This window comes from Camelus bactrianus, chromosome 7 (genome assembly GCF_048773025.1).
Source record: "Camelus bactrianus isolate YW-2024 breed Bactrian camel chromosome 7, ASM4877302v1, whole genome shotgun sequence".
NCBI classification, from domain to species: Eukaryota; Metazoa; Chordata; class Mammalia; order Artiodactyla; family Camelidae; genus Camelus; species Camelus bactrianus.
In genome coordinates, this window is record NC_133545.1 from 66513924 (window position 1) to 66537450 (window position 23527).

Sequence of the window (23527 nt, forward strand, 5' to 3'; positions counted from 1 at the left end):
TTTCGAAAGCACGGGCAGCGATCCGGGAAAGAGGCGGGGTGGCGAGGGGTAGGGAGCGGGGAGCCCCGGGGAAGCCGATTTGCTCCGCTAGCTGCGGCGCGAGCCGTGCGGACTGGGAGCTGAGATTTGGGGAAGCGGGAACGGCCCGGGCGAGTCGGCCACGCGGGGTTTGTTTCCTTTCACTTCCTGCGGCAGCTGCTCACGATGAAGAGAGCCGGGCTCGGGCGCCGCGGCCTCGTGCGGCGGGTCTGAGCGCCCACCCCGCCGCCGCCGCCGCCGGGAGGACTCCGGCCCCCGGGCTTCGGCCATGAGTGCTCGGTGATCCGCGGCGCTGCGTATCGCGGACCCGGGACTTCGAGAGGCAATGCTGGCTCGACTTTGATTGGCTTGGGGGACAGTGAAGAAACCCCAAAATGGAGGACTTTTCTACCAGGACCTACGGCACCAGTGGCCTGGACAACAGGCCTCTGTTTGGAGAGACGTCGGCCAAGGTGAGTGCGGACCGGGACTCGGGGCCTGGGTGCGCGTGTCTGCCCCCTTTCCCGCCCGGAGCCCTGTTGGGTCCTTACGCTGCCCTTGAGGGCACTTGTAGCAAGAAAAAGCTGCTGCTTCAATCCCTCTCAAGATATTTGCCCTGCCTCTCGGCTCCCAATTTGGGACAGGGTTGGCTAAGAGCCTTGAAAGCTTGGGGTGGAGAAAAGTTCAGAAAGTTCTGGACTACTGGAGGCCCTTCACGGGAGTGCGGAAGTTCCCCCCCACCCCCGCCCCCACCCCGAGTGCAGGTGTATAGGGTGTTTGCACTTTCGCCCGTTCAGCTGGAGGGCTGACCTCCAGGAGGCTTCAGGTGTGCGCCTGAAGCTTCCGTAAGAAAGAGCCCAAGAGAGGTGCTTCTGATTTGTGTTTATCTAGAGCCTTTAAGGGTTTACTGCTGAGGCAGCCGGGCAAAGAAAAAGAGGAGAGGCGTGAAAGGAGGGTTTCTTTGATGGGGCTTCATTACAGGAAGTGATCAAAGGGTCTCAGACCCAAACAAGCGGTAGTACATTATTTTGGGCTTTTAAAAAGTATTAAGATCTTTCACAAGCTTAATCATGTGATGTCCTGGGCCGGTAATTGAAGAGAGCTGTTTTCCTGTCCCCAGCATTAACTTTCTGAGTCATTTGGGTAAGATTAGCCTGTTTTGTTTTGGGTTTTTTCCCCCCACGTAGAAAGTGGCATTGGTGACCTTTGACCTCTGACAGAGTGCTTTCAGCCTCTCATAAAGTGGGGCACACAGGGAGTCCAGAGCTTCCTGGGTTTCTCAGCTTAGGCTGGGACTTCTTTAGCAGAAAGGATAGAGAACATATACACCCGACAGCCTGGGGCATAACCCTGAATTTGGAAGCTGTCAGCCTGCCAGGAGACTACTACTTTATGTTTTTAACCCCATGTGAATTTTGCTTTTTCTTCTCAAAGTGTCTTTATGAGAAAATGTTTTAACCTTGATGTCTAGGAAGATGCATCTCGTTTATCCTGTGGCTTTGCACAATCCCAGCCCACGGTGCACACTGTCCGAGAAACACAGCTCTGGTCCAGTAGGTGTTCCTATTTCTGCTGACATTATTGAGCATTATGTGATAGGCCTTGGTGGTCCATGGAACCCAGGTAGATGGGGGAAACACATCAGCAAACTTGATGCAGTTGGATCTCGCCATGACACGGGCATAGAGGGGGCATGTTTGGGAAACCTGGAGAAGATTTTACAGAATGAATTCTCAACTCAGAGACTGGAAGCCTTGGGCTTTCGAATGCGAATGCTCCTAAATTGGGGTTTGACTAGAAGAGGATTTGGGAACTGGAGGGTGGAGGCAGCCTGCTGCTTGAAGAGATGGGGCCCAGAGCATCTGGTTGCCCAGCTGTGCTGAGAGCCAAGAGGTTCAGTGTCTCCCCCACATGCCTTGGCACACAGACTGGGGTTCTGGGTGATGTGGCCTCTGACCTCCATTAATCCCTGAATACTAAGGTAGATGACTTGGTAAGGGTCTTGTTGATTTAAAGAGACACTTACCTGACTCAGGCCTAAATTGTCAATGACTATAAGTTTCCTATTGCCCATGATTCATTGGAAACCCATCCGAGAACTTGACTATTTCAAATGTATCTGTGTTTATCACATATTTATTTAGCCCAGAAGTATACATCCCCAGCACTACTTAGGCATCTTGAAGCGTCATAATGGTAAAATCAGCCACTCAGACAAAAAAAATTAAGGACAACGTAAATTTCCAGATCTCTCAAAATTGCGTCCTTGAGCTCCCCCTGTGAGGCTGATAGTGGACATAGAGAAATTGTCCAGAACAGAGAAAGGAGAGGCTTCTGGTTTGAGGATAGGAAAATACATCATGCTTCGTATAATTGGAGTTGCCAGATCTGAAGAAGGAGAAGCACCCGTCGTTAACGACAGCAGATGATTTTGAGGACCTGAGTGGGCAAGACACAGGAGTGGGGCCATAATAGTGAAAGGATAGGACAACATTGCTGTGGAGCCATTCCCACGGAGGGGAGTCACTGCTAGAGCAGGGTGGCTTCCTGGGGACCCTGAGAAACATGTGTGTGTGGGTGTGTTCCCAGCTTTCTCTCTTTGTGATGCTAGGAATGACACAACAGCCACTTCACATTAATGATCAACATTAATGAACTCCCGCTTCTGAGGAAAAAAATCCAGAAAGGGGGAAACCTACTTCCTGTCCTAGCCTGACAGATCTTCTGAACTTCTGGTGATCTTATTTGCCTTGTAACAGCTGACCATAGATAGCCTCTCAATTTTAAGTCTAGAAAGGACCAGAGCTTTAGGGCTGGTCTCTAACTTGATGGCAAAGATGACTGAAGCCCACAGAGCAGAGAAGAGTCTGGAGGGAAGCTGGGTTTCCCCAGTTCCAGGCAGCATGCTCTGCATTCAGATTTCCCTCGTCTAATCATCAGTTCCTTTGTGAGATGGGTGTTGTTACTCCTATTTTACAAGCTGGGAAACTGAACTACAAAGCAGGCTGCGTGTTCAGTCACACGACTGTTCCCGGCTGGTGATGCTTCCCCAACGCCCTTTCACAAGTTGACTAGGATAGTGAATGGTGACCTTCGCCACCATCTGTGTCACTTGCTCCTGAAAGCTCTGTGGACGTTCACATGCTTGGCCCTTTCACAGGGAAGAGGTGGTTTGCTCAGTCATGGAGTGAGTGGAAGATTCTAGAATCTGCTGTAGAACAAGAAGTGCATAACCCAGTGGGCCTGGAGCAGCACCCTCATAGATGGTTTCTGAAAGAACTGGGTAATGCTTTCAGCTACTAGGCTCCAAATTTAGTCAGACTTTAGCATGATATTTGGGAATAACTTTACAGATACAGCCAAGGAGCGAAAGGCAAAGCAAGTTTCGTCTTGTGTCATTACATAAGCATCTAAGGGATAATAGACCAAAAAAAAAGGGAGGATGTTCATTCCTTGACACCTTTGGAAATTACACATTGCTGGGTGGGCTGTCTTACGAAGCCTGGTCAGAATGTCCAGGTGCGTTTTTCATCTGTTTTTATCCATTCCCAGTTCTGGGATATGGTACATCTCTTTCAGGGGAAAAACAAAATGTGGCACAAATGCCACAATAACATGCTGTACTTGGGGTTTCTGAGCCTGGGCTGTCACTTAGCATTCCTAACGGAGCACTGTTCAACAGAAATACAGTGTGAGCCGCGTACACGATTTTAAACGTCCTATAGGCATGGTTTAAAAGTATGAACAAGTGCAATTAATTTTTATAGTGTGCTTTACTTACTTCCATATATCCAAAATACTGTCATTTCAATATGTAATCTGTGTGAAAAGTGGAGGTAACTTTTGCATTCTCTTTTCAGGCTAAGCCTCTGAAACCCAGTGTGTATTCTCACTTTCAGCCCATCTCGGTTTGGACCAGCCACATTCCAGGCGTTCAGTAACTGGGCGTAGCTGGTGCTGCGTACTGGACAGCGCGCTTCTAAAGCAAGTGAATTATTAGTCATGATGGTTCCGTGGCATGTTCGGGAATCATTTGCCTTCTCTGTGGGACTCCTAATTTTCCCTGAGACTCTAGTTGCAGAGGGAGGGTAGGAGTACTTCCTGTGCTATTTTACTGGCTGGCCTTTTGGCACCGGCACAATAGTGTCTCACTTCATTCTTACCCGCCCCCCCCCCCGCCCCGATCCCGACCCCTACCCCGCGTGCCTGAGGCAGTGTCCACAGAGCCCCCCTCAGGAAATGTCGCTCTAGAAATCTAGAGCGATTCCCTTGTCCCTCCCTTCTTAGTATGAACTGAAACCTGGAGATGTTCCTCCTTCTCTTGCCCATGGCTGCCTTTAAGTTTCCTTTCAGACAAGACACAGTTGGCAGTCTTTCTGTCCGGATGATGGAAGGCTTTAAGTTATCCTTGGAGCTTGTGAATCTATCTTGATTTATTTTAATTAATTAATTAATTAATTAATTAATTAATTATATTTTGTGGGGGGAGTTAATTAGGTCTGTTTATGTATTTATTTTTAGAGGAGGTACCAGGGATTGAATCCAGGACCTCATGCATGCTAAGCACGTTCTCTACCACTTGAGCTATACCCTCCCCCCTGTTTTGATTTCTTGATTTCGTAGGCGGCTGCGGAATCATCCGGACTCACTTTCAGCCAGTGGATTGGTGAACCTAGCGGGGAGAGGGAGATAGTTCTTTCTGGGGAAGAAAGCAAACCGGTGTCCCACAGCTAGTGCAAATAGGCAAGGGAGGGAGGAGTGTTACCCTCGGTGCACTGTAGTGTAAGCCACTTCCAGACCAGCCTCTTCTGTTGAATGTCAGTGATAATGAAATAGAGGATTCATCTCTGAGAAGGGTGGTGACAGTTCTGATTCCTTTTTTCCTACTTGGATGTGATGTGAGGAATGTGAGTGACAATGGAGGAAGGTGCGTGCATTGGACTCAGATAATATGGGGGGGACCCCTGTGTAGGGGGCAAGTTAGTGAACCCTGGGGCTCAGATTTTTGGTTCCAAAGGCGTAAGTTCCATATACTAAGCTGTGTTCACTGCCTCCTTCCCTCCTCTCTCTGCAAAAAAAAAAAAAAAGTAAATAAAAATGTTGAAAAGCCAGGTCTTTTGATGAGCTGTAGTCGAATTCAGACAATTCAGACTTGGAACATTTGGCTTCTGCAAATAATAGTGTAAGATTAGAGTGCTACTTCTTGCCTTTTTGGGGGTAAAGGTAGGATTGTTGCTTGATTAAGACCCAAGCTGTGGGTAAGATGGTTGTTTCTGCCTGCTGCCCTTCCCCCTGCCTGGAGCCTCAAAGGCTGTCTTCTGAGGGCTGTGGGCTTCAAGCCTCTGACCTCAGCGCCTGGGTGATTGAGCACAACGCCTGTCTCCCTCAAAGCAGAGCTGGTCGCCCAAGGAACAAGATCAGTTGTCCCCTTGCCTCATCCAGCCTGCCAAACCACTTTTAGTGGCCGTTTCTTGTGCTGGAGGAACAGTTCAGGATGATAGATGCCAGGCCTTTTTTCTTTCCTGCTGTAATAGGTTTTTCCTCCCTCACCCCTAGACCAGAGGCCTCGGGGTCTCTGGGGGTTGGGCTCAGGCATGTGTATTTTTAGAAAGCTCTTCAGAGGATGCTGGTGTGTAGGGAGGGCTGCCATCCCTGGTCTTACCCGTGCGCTGTGGAGCTCAGTCCAGGCTGGCACCTCTCCATGGACCTCTTTCCTTGAGCTGCCTCTCTGCTTTTGGCAAATGTTCTTCTCCTTTCTGTGGAACCCTCTCTTCTCTAAATGCCTGAATACTGCTTGGTCCTCAGTTTCCTGCCTTAGAGACTTCCTTACAACCCAGCCTGCATCCAGGCTTCCCTCCTATGAGTCTAGTAGTCAGAGATGCCTCCTGGTACCTACTCCTTGTGCTGTGAAGACTTTATGCAGATCTCGTCTCCTTGACCAGAGTCTAAGCTCCTTAAGGGGAGGAGCCAGCTGCCTTATTTCTCTAGCCTTTCTAGCAGTCAGCACAGTGCTTTACGCAGTTCTTGATTTTGTGAATATTATTAAGTTTTTTAATATTGAAATATAGTTGATATACAATATAATATGTTATAGGAGTAGAATAGAGTGATTCACAATTTTTAAAGGTTATATTCCATTTAAAGTTATTATAAAATATTGGCAATATTCTCCTTGTTGTACAGTATACCCTTATAGCTAATTTTATACATGGTAGTTTGTACCTCTTATCTCCTGCCCCTATATTGCCCTTCCTGCCTGCCCTCTCACCACTGGGAACCACTAGTTTGTTCTCTATATCTGTGAGTCTGCTTCTTTCTTTTCTCTTATGTTCTTTATATTAGGTTTATGTGAAGTCAGCATCTAGCATCACCAAAAAGTAACCTTCTTTCTTGGGACACCCTGCACCAACCGTGGAAGGCGGGGGCTGGTTCTCAGAAACCTGGAGCGCAGGACAGCAGACCAGGAAGTGGTGCTTCAGGCCCTCTGCACTTCAAGTCATCACTGTCCTCTCTCCTCTCTGAGCTTCAGCAACGGGGCCACAGTAAACGTATTATACTCCTGTATGGAAAACTTAAACTGAGGCTTGGCCTCTCAGAAGCTGAGGGGCTGCTGGGTTTTTCTCTCTGGAGACGTGATTTTTGCAGCTCTGTGGTAATAGGCTGGCTCTTCTAAATTGAGTCATTTTTTTTTTCTTAGCATCAGTCTGTAGTCTGTGTATGGGTACAATGACCATATGTTCTGTGCTGCCACGGGGATACATGGGTTGACAAATTCGATGGAATGCATTTGAAGTTGTGCTGCCCTAGAAATGGGGGCCAGGGTCTGAGGCCCACTCAACTCCTGCTTATCTCTGAGGACCTGATCCTCTTGGCAAGAGGCCCCATTAGACATGGTAGAAAGAGTGCTAATCCCATATGAGCTGCCACTTACCGACTCTCCACTAAATGTCACTCTGTTCCAGGGCTTGATGTGTATCGTCTCCAAATCCTTGGCAACCCCGCGTGTTTGACTGTTGTACAAATACGGATTTCGTTGTGTAGATATGGAAACTTAGGCTTCGGAGTTAAGTGACGTATGCAAGGGCACAGGAAGGCAGGTGGCAGGAGAAGGAACGTAGGTCGTAGGCAGGTCTGTCCGGCTCCTGACCCCCTGGCCCTTGCTCTGTGCCTCCTGTTCTGCAGGTCAGAGCACATAAAGTCCGGCATTTCCTGTGGTTCTGACTCCAGGGATTGTTTTATCCTTTAAGCATGTGGAGGAGGTTTGTTTCCTATTTTTACTGTGATCTCATTTCCCTAAGTGGTGCTTCAATGAAAATAATACGTTTCAAGAACGCATAACTGTGAGGAGGAGAGCCCGGCAGGGATGTGTAACAGAAATACCACAGCTGAAAGATGCTTCAGAACGTGAATCTGTGAAATAAGGGAAAGAAAAGAGCCTGTACGTTTACTTTGTCTAGGGAGAGACGAGGGAGAGTTCAGGGGAGAGGTGGCAGGTGTGTGGCTCCCGCAAGCTCTCTGCACGCAGCCTGCGCCCCTGGCCTCTGCCACGGCTCAGGGCAGTGGCCCCAGGGCACAGGGCCACCGTGTCCAGAGTTCACCAGGGAGGCGAGCTGTCCCCTGGCTTCCATCCTGGGGACGGGGATGCTGTGTCCAGAGTTCCTCTTGCCCCAGCGTAAGGGGAAGGCTTTGCCTTGTCAGGGCCATGCACTCCGGGGGAGCCCAGTAACCCTACCGGCGAGGCCCAAGGTTTCTTGCTTCTGCTGGGCCCGGGCCTTCTCCCACCTTCTCCTGCTCTCAGTATGTTTATTCCGAGACCGCTGCCCCTCAGGCTTCTGACTGGGCCATTTTCAGAGCTTTCCAGATGAGAAGTTTTCCCACTGAGACTTGGAGGAAGAAAAGGAAAATTATTTGTGAGAATTGGCCTTTTATTTATGGTAGTGGGACGCCGAAGTTTGACTGAGAAATCTAAAACTTTGGACGCGAGGGATAGTAGAATGCAGCTCGACGGTCTGAATCATTCAGTCCGAGGGAACAATGTTCGGAAGTCATGCCCCTTGTAGATTTAATATGTGCAGATTGGATTGCCTTTCTTCTGTCTCCTTCATAAGAGAAGATAATCACTGTCTTCAGTGACCTAAAGATCTTGCATCTCGGGAGGATTAACGTGGGATCAAGCCGCTAGTGAAAGGAGGACCAGAGGGCCAGGGAGCGCAGAGGAGGGGATGTTCTGCTGGGGCATCAGGTCAGGGGGCAATTGAGTCTTGGGCTTGAGGCAGGAGTAAGCTTTGACAGCAGGAGGTGAGCCGGAATCCCAAGCCCAAGCCAGAAGTCCAACTCTGTCAGAGAGGCAGGAGCAGGAAAGGGGGAGGGAACTGTGAATGTTCCCTTGTGAGCAGATGCCAGAACTTGGGACCAAGGGTCAGAGGAAAGGCTAGGCTGTGGGAAGAGCCTTGAGTGCTGTGCAAAGGACAGTTTTCTTCTGGAGGCTGTAGGACATAGAGTGTGCATGTATGTGTTCTTTTTATTCAGTGATTAATCGTGTGTACTGCATCCTAGGAAATGTGCTGTGTGCCGGAGAGGGTGTCTTTTCTCATGGAGCGTATGTGTACTGCAGGGAAAATAGAAAGGCCCTACACAAATCCTTGTTCTTCCCTCTCTTTTCCTTATTAAGCTTCAGTCATCCTAGTCTTTTTCTTTCCAATTCCCAAGCTCACTCCTGCCTCAGGACCTTTGCACTTGCTGCACTGTTTTGTTTGCAGCACTCTACTCCCAGATTCTTGCGCATCTCATTCCTTAGCCCCTGTTCAAACATCTAACGAGGATTTCTTGAACCCCTTTTTAAAAATACTTGCCCATCGCCCCCATTTTCTCCCGGTCATTCTTCATCTACCCTGTGTTATTTCCTTCCTAACTTTCTCACACTGAACATGTAAAAAGGGTACAGAATGGATGCTGAACATTAAAGGTGGGAAGCAGGTTGGATGGAAGGCTCTTCTGATGTTGGAGGAGTTGAGATTTGGGGCCAGAGATGGACTCTATGAGGGAAAGATTCAGCATAGAGATGAGGACAGAGATAACTAATCAGGCCAGGGAATGGGTACAGGCTTGGCAGAAGAGCAGGCTGCCTCCAGTCCTCTTCAGGCTGGAAGGAATGGAAGTAAAGGGAGGGGAGTTTTCCTCTTTTTCTTTTCATCTTTTTTTCTAAGGGTGTTTGCTGATGGACAGGCTTCAGGGGTGAGATTGAGAACCTGAGTTGAGGTAGAGCTTCTGACAGTTGTCTGGAGAGAGTCAAGGACACTCAGCCCAAAATAAAAGTCCACGAAAATACAGTGAAGGCCCTGCCAAAAACATGAATTTGTAGTAAACCAATTAATTTTTTCTTTCAGTTAATATTTAAATATCTAATATATGTTGGGCATACATTAGAGGATCGGCAGAGGGAAGTGACCAATGTCACCACCCACTGGTACGATGACACCTTTGTACAGTCAGAGGAAGGATCTGTCCACTCTGGGTAGTGGCAGCTCCCACAGACTTGTAGCTTGGCTTTGTCTGAATTAGAAAAAGTGCTCCTGCCTCTGAGTGGGTGCAGGCCCATGCAAGGGTGCACAGCCTGGAGGGTGCAGCATTGGGCTGGATTTCAGCCACATGCAGTGGCCCAGACTCTGAGAGAACAAGGAGGATGTGGCTCTGAGCCTCCCGGGCTGTACAGCGTGGAGTAGGAGACAGATGAGGAAGCTGGTGTTATAGTCAGGATAGTGTAAGGCTTCACAGCACGGCTTACACCAGAGCCGAGAAGTGGGTGCGGGTTTTAGGGTGACTTGGGACTGGGTTTTCAAAGCATCAGGAGAAGAACACATCCACCAGGGAGGCTCCGGGCATTGCTGAAACTGCTGATTCCACGATCAGAGATGGGTAGGGAGGCCCTCAGGTTAGAGCTTTGGGTAACAGATTGGAAATCATCTAGCCAGTGGATGTGGGTGAAGTCCAGGGGCAGTAGTGGAGGGGTTGGAGGAAGAGGGATTTGGCAAAGCAGGTGCTGAAATAATTGCAGTAGCTGAGAAGAGGAAGAGAAGAAGTTGGCATAAGACTATCAGGGACGTGCATCCTAGAAACAGAGGCTGTCAGTCTGTGCAGGCAGCTGTAACAAAGCGCCACACAGACTGCATGACTTAGAAACAACAGACATTCCTTTCTGAAGATTCTGGGGGCTGAATGTCCCAGAGCAGGATGCCAGCACGGTAGGATGAGGGCTGTCTTCTGGGCTGTGCACTTCTGTTCATGACCTCCCCCCGTGGAAATGGTAGGGAGCTCTCTGGTGTCTCTTTGATAAGGACACTTAGCCCATTCGTGAGGGCTCCACCCTCATGACCCACGTACCTGCCAAAGGCCCCGCCTCCTGCTGTTGTCATATTAGCCATTAGGATTTCAACATAGGAGTTGGAGGGGGACACACACATTCAGACCATCGCTGAGGCTATTACTGAAATTGTCATTCTTAATCTGGCTTGGGGAGCAGGCGCTGCCCTGCCACCCCCTTGATCTTGGCCCAGTGCACCTGTGATGAGTATACGGGGGGCACAGGCTCTACTGGGGAGAAGTTGAGAGACCGGCAGCAAGGGACATCGGTCTGCGGGAGGACTGCGTAGCCCAGGACGCAGTGGGCTCACGTGGAACAGGTTTCAGGGGTGAGGTGGCTGACGGAGAACCTGGCAAGTGTGGGGGGTGCAGGTTGACCTGGAGTACAGCTGGGGAGGGACGGGGTCTGTAGGGCCGCCTGCGATGTTGTCTGAGGAGGACTTTGATGGAGTCGCAGAGGAAGATGGAAGTAACACCAAAGTGGAATTCTCAGTCTTAACCACCCCCCACCAGCCCTCGCGTCCGCCCTCCAGAGGGTGGGAGGGAATGTTCTTGTGGTGGTGTCCATCCAGGGTTTCTCTTCCCTGTAGGGAGCTTTCTGTTTCACGTTTCTTCTCCCTGGGAATGCTGAGGGCCAATTCCTGGACAGGAGTTGCTGTCAAGCCCCTGAAACCAGTGCTGGGAGCTACTGGGGCAGGTACTGAGTACCTGGGCTTTTGTCCTCAGGCTGGGGAAACCCGGATCCTGGAGATGCCCATGGTTTACTACCGATCTTTCTGTGGGATCGTTGGCGCCTTGCCTGGGAGGCACTGTGAGGGGTTGGGTCTGTCTGTCAGGCTGCAGGGCCAGGTGTAGCTTCTGCAGAGCTGTTGTGTGTTTGTGGATCCTAGAGCCGTGAGGCCACGCTCTGTGCTGACCAGAAGCTGAAATTTCTGATGGGTCAGGCAGATGAGTGGTGAGTAGCCTCTACTGGTGAGAGGTGCTCTAAGGAAAATGCTGTTGGCCACTTTTGTTTGTGATTCTCTTGTTTAAGCAACATGCACAGGCATGGGCTCTCTTCCTCACTGTTAATTGGCTGCCAGCCCTAATGGAGGAAACAGGCAATAAATATGTAAGTGTAAATCTGGATGACGTGACCTGGGAGCCCTGAGACAGGGACATCGCACATCCTGAGAGGTGCCCGAGGATGCTGTCCAGAAAGGATTTACAGCGGAGGCGATGTCTGAATCGAGCCGTGAAGGATGCTCAGTTAAATCAGGTGTGCGGCGTTTCAGCCATCCCACCTCAGCCTGCGTCTCACTCTTTGGGGAACGTTATACCTTCAGCTGTTCTTATGGGTCAACATAAGAAGAGTACGTATGAAGTAGCTGCATTTTCTGTGTCTCTGTAGTTGCAGAGAGGCACGCAACAAATTCTTCTCAGACCCAGGAGAAGCTTGCTGCTTGTAATGACCCTGCGTGTGTGATTAGTGAGAACTTTGAAACCCAGTTGGCTGCCAGGAATCTTAGTACTAACATTTGAACTTAGATTTTTTTTTTAAGTCAGATTTTTTTCTTTTAAATCCTTTTACTCCTTTCCACTCCCCAGATCCCTTTAGAAATCTTGCCTTGCTCTTTTTATTGTTGCTTGAATGGGTTAGGGTTTTGCTGTAATATCACAAGCTTTAAATCCACTTTGGAAGTAGGTGGTAAATTACCGTGGAAATGTGAGGCTGAGCATGGTTTTACTCGTTAGCATTTTGAACTGTCTAGAATCAGGATGTTTCAGGTGGCTGAGGACAAATGCTGGCCTTTGGTTATTTGGGATGTTACTGCCAGTTTCTTCCCAGAGCCATCATTGCCGCCTGAGCATTTGACATGAGTTTGGGCTTCTCTGTCTTGTATCAGGATACCAGCTAATGACTGACCAAGGAATCTGGGGAGCTCCTGAGCTTTTTGATCTCTGGGGAGTAGGCCTTCTCCTCTGACCCAGGGGTAGCCTGAAGCGGATGATCAGAACCTTAAATGGTTAAAACTGGAAGGAACTAGATGATCAGCCCAATCCCCTTGCTTGATAGACCCCAATGGATCATGGTGACCTTTTGAAGTCACCTAGCCAGCCAGTGGCAGAACTGAGATGAGAACCTTAGTCTCTTAACTCTTAATTTCAGGGTCCATATGTATCAGGCTGAGGATTCTTAGACCTTTTGACCTGCTTGTTAGGCTTGCATTTTGCAAGGAGCATTGGGTAGGAGACTTTTCTGTTACCTGGCTATATATGACCTTGGGCAGACTGGTCCTATAGAACCTCGTCACCCACTGGTTAAGTGGAGATAACATCCTCCTTACTGCTTCACAGGGCCCCCTTCTCCCATCCCAGGTACAGACACTTTGTATGCCCAGCCATCTTTTTCTCCTTCCCCGTTTCAGAGGAAGATGAAGACGTGCCTCTCTTCTGGGCTCAGGCTGCTCTCTCCTCCTGTGCGAGGCATCCCCGCCCCTCCCCTCTCAGCTGGCGTCAGGTTTGCTCTCCCCGGGGACTTTGTGAAGTTCCTCCTTCACGAGCCACCTTTTCTTTCCTCCTTGCTTGCCGGCTAGTCCTCTTTCAGGTTTGACTCTCCAATATTCTCCCCCCGATTGCGCAAAATAGCTCATTCCCTTTCTCCTTCGTGCCCTCTTGAGCTCTGCATTGTATAAACTTCTAGAGGGCAGGTTTATATGTGCTTGTATTTGCATCTGGGAGGTAGTAGATAATTTTTTTTTTCAGTTATATTGAGATAATTGAGATAATGTTTGAGTGAATACATAAATGACTTATGAGGTAATGTATGCAGAATCCCTCTCAAAACTGTACTATATGTGTTTGTATATGTATGTATTTATGTTCCTGTGCTCACACACACACACATATGTGTATGCACATACATGAGTTAAGACTGTCTCAGCCTGTTGCTGAGTAGATGTCCGTGGGAAGATACCTAATTCCCTGGCCTGTCCCCTCTGCACATAAGGATCAAGGCTGATTCTGATACTGCCGAACTTCCTTGGGGAGTGAACATAAGCAACAGTACAAGGCGTAAAGCTCTGGTAGGGAGAACAGTCTTGTTAGATGAAAATAGGACAATAATGAAAGTGGGGAGGAGACAGGCTAGTTTCTGCGAGAAATGAAATAACTGAGTCAATAGGAAGTAGCTTTTGAAATGGAGATAACCTGAGTTTTCAGTGTTCATTCTGTAAACAGCAGATTTAAATTCAGTGTTCTCTTTTCTCCATGCACTCTAGTTCTGATGTGGAGCACATTGGCTCTAAAACTGCCCTTTGAAATGCCAGTTAGCAAGCAATGTAATTATTCTTTATTCCTCTATCTTCGGAGACCAGGGGAACAGGGAGCTGCTAAAGCCCTGAAAAATCATCTCTGGACCCTGGGAGGGGCCTCTGCTCAGTGACGTAAACTATTAATGTTCAAAACAGTTTAGTTTGGACTCTGAACTTTAGAGCAGTGCTGCTCAAATTTAAATGTGCTCACAGGTCATCTGAGGATCTGGTTAAAATTCAGATTCTGATTCAGTAAGTCTGGGGCAAGGTGCAAAATCCTGCATCTCTTACGGGCTCTCAGGTGAGGCCAGTGTTGCTGAGCCTCAGACCACTCCACGAAGCAGGAGTTAGAAGAAAGTGGGAGGTCTTGCAAGGTTAACTCTGCTATTTCCCTGGCCTGGGTTCACGGTTACTTTGATAGCAGATGGCATGAAGCCAAGGCCTTGGCTGGGAGAGAGGAGAAGCACTGCTGCCGTAGCCTGTATCGTTGGTGCCACCTTGGGAGTCCCAGAGAGACTCGTTATGACACTAGAGTAACCGCTGTTCATGGGGATGACGTGGGATTCTGCACAGTGAACTGTCTAGGAGTGTTCATTAAAGTGTAGGTGTGTTTTCATGAATGAGTGAAACCAGCTAGGCTTATATGGATAAGTTCAACAATCTGAAAAAAATCACTTATGAGATCTTCATTCCTGAAAGATAACTTTACTGTAGTGCTTTGCTAATAGGCTTTCTGAGGTCCTCTTGGCAACTCGGTATCTGTGTCAAGACCAGCAGTTTGCCCGCTAGGCTGCTGTTCGAGTGAGGAGTGTAAATGGAATCTGCTCTTTTTGCATTGAATCCTGTTTCCACCACTTACTAGCACTGAGGCTTTGGGCAAGCCCTCAGTTTCCCTGAGCCTGTGCACCACCTATAAAATAGTCATCATACCATTTCATCCCAGGATTTTTGAGAAGATATGCGAAAGCTCTTAGCACAGTTACTGTGTGTTCACCGTTAGAACCCGCTCCCTGTTCTGATCCTGGCCGGCAAACTTGCTGTGCCATTTGGAGACTAGTGATTCTTGCTCCATACGTCTTACCCGAACCTCTTCACCGGCCTCTTTGGATTGGTAAGAGAGCTCTTGTGAAATATACAGAGCTTTATAAACTTTTTGCAAATCCCTGGAGCTCGTAAGGAGCAAATATTCTTGATTTAACAGAATAAACCAGAAGAGCTTAGTTGAAACCTTTTCACAAGGCACAAGTTTCTCATAAATGGATTGTCTGTGAGCACATTTTATGTTGAGCACACTACGTTGGTATTGTGTGGGAATAAGTTGATAGTGATCAGTGATTTGTCCCCGGGTCTCTTCCCTAACAAATGGTCCTGATTTCAGACTCTGGTGTGCCCTGTGGTGGTGATTAAGATCTATTCTGAGTCCTCAGGTTTAGTTTGGATGTGGCTGGAGTTCTGTTTCCTCTGTCCTGTATAACATTTGAATTGCGGTGGCCTTGGTCTGGAGTGTGGTTTGTTGGTGGTGAGATCAGGCACACCAGAGAGAATACTTGGCTTTGCTTCAGTCTTCCTCCCAGCTTCCTCCCTCTTCTAACTTCTTTGGGTTATCTTTAGAAGCAGACAACTTGGAAATGAGTGTTCAGTTGCGCGGTGAACGTTCTTGTGTCCCTCCCATCTCCTGCTATTCTCTGTTCAGACGTTACCAAAACAATCTTTAAGACTGAGTGATTAAAGCCTTCAGCTTTGACTCCTCAGAAATGAGTATTTGATATTCTCATTGGCCTGAAAGTAGTGTTTCCTCATCAGGCCCTGAACCCCTACCATCTTTATTCTGTAAGCTCTGTAAACAACTTCTATCAAATTGTTAGAATATATTAATATATAATGCATATAATATTAGTATATATTGCTAACATTACATTTATATAAAATACTGCTTCAACTTTTTGAGTTCCTATAACTGAAACTGAAACTAACCAGTTAACCTGATATTTAGGTATCCTGTTTCAAAGTTGCTTCTAACTTGCTGTATGACTTTGGACAAGTAAGTTAACCACACTCACTGGACCTAAATTTACCTTAATCTGAAAAATTAGGATTGGATTAGATCAGTTTTTCAAACTATTCTTTGGAGTTGGTTGGGGGAGTGATGGGAATGACAAGAAAGCTTGATGGGCAGGACCCCAAATTCCTCATTCAATCAAATGATTCTATGCTTGTTTACATATTGGAAGATTTTTGCTATTAAATAAACGAGTTGGAAAACCACTGGACAAGGTGGTCGGAGACGCCTGCAGCCTTGGCAGTCCATGGTCCCTTGTAACAGCAGTGTTTCCTTCTCCATTACATTAGACGAGGCCACCTAGGCTGTATCACAGATAGGTCCAAACTTACGATGGCACTTGGCATCAGCTCTGGTCGGGTCTCTGGTTCTTTTTGCCAAGGCCCTGAGCTGGCCATCCCAGTGCTTCTGCTCTACCGTCCCCATCCAGTCCTTCCCAGTCTTCTGAAGACCCTAATGTGAAAATACCCGTCACTTCAAGAGTCCTTCTCCAGTTAGTTGTTCCTCTTCACAAAATACCTTTCCTGCTCTGGTGGCTCAGTATACTTGGCCTTTCTGCAGTTGTTTATGTAAAGCTCAGAGGGGCAGGAGCCTGGTTTCTCTGTTCTAAAACACCATAGTGCCTCCTAACATAGTTCTTTCTTTCTGAAAGTGCTGTGGGCTTATCACATGGCTCAAAAACTCTTTTCTCTTTCAGGATCGAATCATCAATTTAGTTGTTGGCAGCTTAACATCCTTACTGATTCTAGTAAGTATCTTTGTGTCACACCCAGGCTCTTAGACAAAGTTATGAAAATTTTAATATTGTGGTTCAGTAACTTTCCAGAAAAGTATTTAGAAGGGGTCAGTACACGAGCATGTGAAGTATTCCTATCATAGTAAAATTAAATGCTTTCAATTTATTATCACTTGAACAAAACTGCACTTAGTAACTGGAGTAGCTAATTGATTTCCACCCTGCCTCGTTGAATGTGAAATAGCACAAGTCAAATAACTTGTTTTCTGAGTTTGCTGTATTTGTTTGCCTAGTACAGTTGTTCTGTCAGTGGCTACCAGCAACTCCCTTCTGTACATAACCTACAACTCCCCATTTCTGCCAGTACCTTAATTTTGTTTTTAAAGCACATTCATTATCCTGTAGTTTCAAAAGCTTATTATAACTTTCCATCCTGTATGAGTCAGCTTGGTGCTGTCACAATAAAATAAAGCCACACTTCCCACGGCCCGAGAATGATATTCCTTTGGCACATTTTCATTAAATCTAAGAGAATTGTAGTGAAGTTTGCTGCCATGATTTCTTAATAAATAGGTAAAATGGTGTGTGTATCTAAAGTAGAAGGAGAACTATAATATAGGGTATCTATCTTTAATTATATTTCATGTTATGCAAAAACAATTTTGGCTATGTATTTTGTTGTATTCAAAATAACAGGAAGGTTAGCACTTTTTCCAGTATAGTCGTTGACCCTGGGATTGAGGTTTAAATGCTTTCTAGTCTTTGTTAACGAAGAGGTTATTTTGAGGTTAGCTAGTTTTACTGCTCTGTGGTGATTTGTCTCCTTTCATAAAAGAGGGAAAGGTTAGAAAGACTAAACAGAAGTACTAAAAGAAATAACACAACTGAAAATATTTAAATACTTTATTAAGTATTAACATTGCAGGAGGCAAACTGGTGGTAGGTATTTCACAATGTGAAGCAGTTTATGATATGACATTGCCTAGATGCCCTTCTAACCAAGGCTCAGAATTACTCCTGAGGCCTGACGTAATTTCTCTTCACACAGGTAACGCTGATCAGTGCTTTTGTTTTCCCTCAACTACCTCCAAAACCGTTGAATATATTTTTTGCTGTCTGCATCTCTTTGAGTAGTATTACTGCCTGCATACTTGTGAGTACTATTTAGAATATAAATTCAGTATCCTTGAGAGCTGAAGGTTGCAGTGTCTGGGACAGATTCCCAGCCCTGGCAGATGTCTGTATGAAAGGGTATCTCTAATTACAAACCCGTCCTTGGGTGGGCACGAATGAAAGGGTATCAGGATATCTCTCATTATGTTTCCTTTTCTCCTAAATCCCAAAGTTGTAACCCTAAAAGGAAACTACTACCTTAATAGCAAAAATAAAACAAAACCCAAAAAACTCAGGTGGCCAAAGAGTTGATGTAATTTTCTTAATTCATCTTCCTTCAAGGACTACATACAGAGCCCAACAGGCTTTGGGAAATGCCATTACTCCTTCTTATTTCTAATAATTTAAAAAGTAGTCTATTTTAATCTCTTGAGCTTTATTTTATCTTCCCCAATGAAAGTAATTAACACTAAAATCTCTTGGCAAACTTAAAACTGCAGTTGTATCCTTTCCACAACAATGTTTAATTTTACTACAAAGAAGCCTTTTAGGTAAAGAAATAAAGATGGTGGATCCTCAGTTGGGTATTTGCCAAGTGTTCATTCATTCGTTGGCTGTTGTTTCATTTCCCTTGAGGAGAGGCAGAATCAAAACAGTAAACCCGTAAACACAATTGTTTTGTCTCATACAGGGCTTAAATCAGAAATAATATTCTTACCTGAGTTAAAAATAAACTAGGAGACATTTCCAAGCTTTGAACTCACTGATTTTGCTGTATTCCTATGCCCTGAGGGAAGAAGCAGCCTATCCCATTTTGAGAGCCTTGGGAACAAAGCAGCCAGAGATGCTCACTTCACATTCCTGGTCTAAAGCCAGAAGTGACTAACAACAGTGAGCTAGTTTAAACCAAATACTTGCATGTGTAAAGCCCTAGTTTGTACTGGCAATCTGAATCAGTTAAAGGAATTTAAAAGTTGTCTTTCAGTACCTCAAAGAGCTGTACCTTTTACCCAAATGTATTTAAAATATCTCTAGAAGGTATATGTTCTTGGATGACTTGCCAAGTGATTGGTAGACTCTTGGTTTGAACATAAAACAAAGTTAACTGAGAAGGCAGGGATAGGTATGATCTCGGATATGGAAACTCAGTTGGTACTACTTGAATTATGAAGACTAAGAATAAAATTCTGGCTGCATTAGCTTCATTTAGGGGGAAAAATTACATACAGAGGAAACTGGTCACAGTGGAAACAGAATTTGTATTTTAAATTGTTACTATTTGGCCCAGTGCTATTACTTAAAACTTTTATTTAATTCTTCTTCTTTTAGATCTACTGGTATCGACAAGGAGACTTAGAACCGAAATTTAGAAATCTAATTTACTATATCTTATTTTCTATCATCATGTTATGTATATGTGCGAATCTGTACTTCCATGATGTGGGAAAGTGAGGCTACCAAGGAGAAATACTTACCAGGTCTCTTCAAAGCTATTGTATTTGGACTTGAATAAGAGCTGGGTAAGGTATGCTGAAGAATCTCCTGCAGAAGTCTGATACATGATTTTCATGTAATTGTAAATTAAATTCCCTCTTGCAGGGGAGACACAGCCTAGATCACTTTGCTTTTTCTTTAAGGAGCTGATGTTGCACTTAAACATTCCCCCTTAAAGCGGAAACAGCACAAGTCATTTTCACTTTTGAAATTACAATTTTTTATAATGTAACTGCATGGCGAAAGGCTATGTGTAACAATCAATCTTGCATTTTAAGACAAATATTCTTTTATTTCTGTTAAACTGAATATACAATTATTGTTCCCTAGGCAACCAACTTTTGCTTATAACTACAATTTAATTTCACATTAACAAAACACAGACGGTGAAAAGACAACTTTGATTGTGTAGATCTAATTACAATAATAAATAAAATAATTTATACAAGTTTTCTTTTGTGACTTTTCTACAGGGGTCATATTCATTAAAGCCCTAAAGGCTAATTTTGGCTTAACCTTCTCTAGTATAGGAATGATTCTTGATTTGTTTCTTTTCATTAACAGAAGCAAATTTTGTTTTTTTAAATTGCCTGAGAGGGAGAATTTATATCACAGCCCCACCAAATTAATGCAGTAAGTGAATGGTAAACTCTGATACTCTCCCTCTAGTATTCCTTGAGTAATTTATGTAGTAAAACATGTAAGAAAAGGTCATGGTGTGTATATATAGATATATATATGTATCTATATATAGGCAAGTTTTACTTCCTTTCCCATTTAGTTTTACTTCAAAGTGCTTGCTAACTTTGTAAACTGATGACAGTGGGTTCTGAGGGGGTGAAAACTCTTAGCTTCTGGTGAATTGTTTTACTACTCTCATCCATATTCCCTTTAAAAGTTATTTTAAAGATCTGTAGTGAATTTTTCTTAACATGTTTTTTTAATGCTTCCCTCTTTACCCAGCCTAAATCAGCTCCCACTGCCAGCAATGGGTAAACCAAAAGTAACCACCACACAATCACCTCAAGTCTCAAACTACTTAAAAGATGCTTAACCTTTGTGAAGAAGGTCACTGATAAGCTCTAGACCATGTTGATGTGATTTCTCTGAAATATGAATGAACATGCTTACTTGAGACTGGATAGAGCGCCATGTCTGATCCTTAGAGATGAGTATTACTGCTTTTAAAACAGTAGTTAAGCTTTGGTGATTTTAAACTCCTCAGCTAAAGCGAATGAAGTTCCCTGCTGACAATAACACCAATCACCAGGATTTCTGCGGTTAAGACCCCTGTGCTCCACTCAGCTATACACTGTCGTAGGACTAGACCTCAGATGATATATTTAAAGGAGGTAAAAAGTCATAGCAGCAACACTGGATGTGGCTTAAGTACTGCAGCTATTTAAAAGCCAGAGGAATGGTAAATTAAGCCTCTTGGGGGTTGCTCCTATTTCTTTGGAGATGTTGTAATTAACAGTGTGTCTTCTTTGCCTGAATTACCCGTTTCTAAGAATTACTTAATGACAGTTTACCAAATCCTCAACATCTTTTGAGTCTTCTGAAACAGGACTGCCCAGAGATGATCCAATGATGTTTGATTCTTCTCGATGATGCTGGAGTATGGGATCTATAAAGAGTTAAGTTTCAAGTTAATCTTAAATGTATATATTCTCTAACCCACATCAGGAACCAAAGTGAAAATTTAACAAGACCGACTGACTGCCTGATTTCCCGCGTAAGATTCACCGTGGCACCCGATGAAGTTACTGTGTTCTACAGTACCTGTTAGTGTTGTCAAAGGCAAGACAGATTCAGTGTCTATAACATCAGATGTCTGGATAAAGCCATGTGGTGAAGGAACTATAAGTATCGTTTCATCATCAATTGTTGTTTGATCAACTTGTTCTTCTATGGTAGGAGACTCTAAAGCCTAAATAATAATAATAATATTTATATAGATAGAATTTAAAGAATCTTTCATTCCATTAAAAAAACACTTAAAAAAATGACATTCTTTCTCATACTCCTTATTAGTTTTCCTTAAGTCCCTGAACACGTTTACGTTTGAAAGGACCTAGCTTTCAAAATTATCCTGCTTTAAAGTTAGAATGTAAAGAAATGAAAGTTAAGGTCTTAAAATGGACAAAAGTAATAACCTAATAACCTCATTCTCTAAATACTAGCAAAAAACCAGTTCTGCTATTATCACACTGTGGGATGAGGTTCCTAAGCTGAACCACAAAGATCTGTTACAAACCACCCACCGGAAAATCCTTCTGTAGGTGCCAGCAAACATTTCTCAATCTATTGGAGGTGGACAGGGAAAGGGTTTAGTGAGGAACTGTGATCAGACAGAGCCACACTGCTGGCTGAGGGATACTTGTGAGGTCAGGTAGGGGTTTTCACTTTGTGTGTCTAAAGAAAATAGGAAGGTATCGAAGGACATCTCTTCCACAAATGATTTCTAGGCTTTTCCCAAACTGCAAGTTTGAGACCTAAGGCTGTTTCCTTAAGTGCAACTTACCTCAGTAACATAAGCACGGGCTAAAGGTGAGGGTGTGTCCTCTTGTTTAAGGTCTGTGTCAGAGATTTCTTCTTCTGTTCTGACCATAACACTATTCATCAGTTCTGTGCTATTTTGGTCACTGAATTTGGATACATGAGCATCATTAAATGACGGCTCTATAGTAATCTTAGGCTGATGAATTTCATCTGGGAAAGTATCTGCTTCTAGGGCATCTGGAGGCTCAGGAAAATCAGATGAATGAATATCACTATCCACTGTCAGTTCTGCTTGGGATATGGAAGAAGTGATGTCCTCTGTGGCAACTGTCTGAATGATGACTCTTGGTGTGTGACACTGCACTGTGACGTTGTCACTCGTGTTCAGCAAGTGTTCAGGCTATAAAATGTTAAAGAAAACAATCAATGGCAAAATGAAAAAGTACCTACCAGACTAAAGTTAAAGACAATAAATAACATTTATAAGTGGTACTCTATTGTCCCCTCCATGCCTCTCACCCCTGGAACTGCAGTGTTCTTATCACTGTTTTTCTAGACCCCTATCCTTTACCTCCTGGGGCCCCCTGCTCTCTTACTAGCCCCATTCCCCTAATGTAAGTCCATCTCATATAAGGAGACACAGGAGATGAGGGATGTATCCCAGTGAACGTGTAAAACACTGCTCCTGGGACAACGGGTAGGAAAAATTGTTTAAATAAGTGGACTACATCAGTATTGGCTCCTGTATTTTCTATCAACTAACCCTGGTCCCTAATAGGTACTCAAGTCCTTGAACTGAGCTCAAAATTTATCTCCCCCCTCACCCCAAGATATTGTTATTGAAGCATATGAGTCATCTCTGGTGACACTTATCAGTTAGCCAGTCTTTTCTAGAGAAACTAGAAGAATTAAGGAATTTAAGGTAACGTACGGATAAAGCGTGAACAATGATCTGTTCAGGAGAAGCAGGAGCAGCAGCTGTCAGCGTTACTGTGGGACTAGCAGTCAGCGTTAGGGGAAGGCCTTGGCTTGAGCTTGTTTGAAGTAGGTAGGTGCCTGGAGTGCCAGTGGGCTGTAAATGGAAAGACTTAAGGAAAAGGAAGAATAAGATCAGCAAAGGTGTGTCAGACTACTGAGCAAGCAGACTTGGTGCTCATCAGGTCTAGCTTTACACCCAGAAGGGGGACTTTAATTTACTAGCCACAAAGGTACTTACCAATCATGAAGGGGCAAGCAATAAAATGGAGAGTATAACATTCTGGACTATTTATCTAATAAGTCATTTCTCGGCCTGCAGGTTTAACAGAGAGGCAAGGCCTTTATCCTGCTCTTTACTCCCTGTATTTCTATGGTCTGGTCTCAGCTATTTGTTTCAGGTCCAGGACATGGTCAAATAAGCCACTGTTTCCAGTGCTGTAACCCAGCACACCAGTCTTCCCTGTTTATTCTTTCTCTGTAGCCCATAAAAACCGGCAGTCTCAGCTTTAAAAAAAAAAAAAAAAGCTTCACATTTTTGAAAAGGTACTACAGCAGCATTTACTTACTTAAGAGTTCTTCCATAGTACAATTTTAGGAATTTTTTTGTGTGTGTTAAGGGAAAATGTACAGAAATAGCAATTAGTGTTCTGCTGAAGGAAAAAATTCCTAATTGAAAAGCTGGTTAACTGATAGTACATCTGTCTTTCAAGATCTTTCATGGAAGTGTACCAAAACTATTGAAAACAAAACACCTTTCACAACCATAAGCTTCTATACAATAATTTGAGTCTGGTGTATCTGAACACCCTAAAGGCAAAGTATCTGCATTTAAAATAGAGCTGGAGGTTAAGGTCATACAGCCTGTTCTTCTGTCCGACGTGGTTTTGTGGAATTAAGCCACAACAGCTTTCCTGGCTACTGACTCACTGACTCTAGGTTTCTTTAATGCTATAGCAGGGATAATAACTACCTCTC

At 44.9% G+C, this 23527-nt stretch overlaps 2 protein-coding genes across 7 annotated transcripts in view; one reads left to right on the forward strand and one right to left on the reverse strand.

The window, feature by feature from the left end:
• The first annotated feature begins 351 nt into the window (after positions 1–351).
• Positions 352–19520, forward strand: TMEM243 (transmembrane protein 243). The gene is made up of 4 exons (XM_010946615.3): positions 352–491; positions 16427–16477; positions 17514–17618; positions 18908–19520. Exons 1-4 carry the CDS (start codon positions 414–416, stop codon positions 19028–19030), a joined length of 357 nt encoding a protein of 118 aa, XP_010944917.1. The 5' UTR covers positions 352–413; the 3' UTR covers positions 19031–19520.
• The window catches only part of DMTF1 (cyclin D binding myb like transcription factor 1), a 43113-nt gene continuing 36936 nt past the window's right edge, over positions 17351–23527 (reverse strand). For 5 of the 6 annotated variants that reach the window (XM_045510437.2, XM_045510438.2, XM_045510435.2 and 2 more), the window contains 4 exons: positions 22506–22661; positions 21597–21974; positions 20855–21002; positions 17351–20699 (listed from right to left, as the gene is read on the reverse strand). In XM_045510437.2, the coding sequence (XP_045366393.1) occupies positions 20590–20699; positions 20855–21002; positions 21597–21974; positions 22506–22661 (792 nt within the window). In that variant the 3' untranslated portion in view covers positions 17351–20589. The remainder of the gene's footprint in view (positions 20700–20854; positions 21003–21596; positions 21975–22505; positions 22662–23527) is intronic. The other variant, XM_045510439.2, reaches the window with a different exon arrangement.

What these genes read in the sequence shown, in the direction of transcription:
- TMEM243 (XM_010946615.3), top strand. Translation starts at nt 414, where the DNA reads ATGGAGGACTTTTCTACCAGGACCTACGGCACCAGTGGCCTGGACAAC. An exon ending in TAACATCCTTACTGATTCTA is followed by an intron (nt 16,478 to 17,513) that starts GTAAGTATCTTT and finishes CTCTTCACACAG; the next exon opens with GTAACGCTGATCAGTGCTTT. An exon ending in GTATTACTGCCTGCATACTT is followed by an intron (nt 17,619 to 18,907) that starts GTGAGTACTATT and finishes TTCTTCTTTTAG; the next exon opens with ATCTACTGGTATCGACAAGG.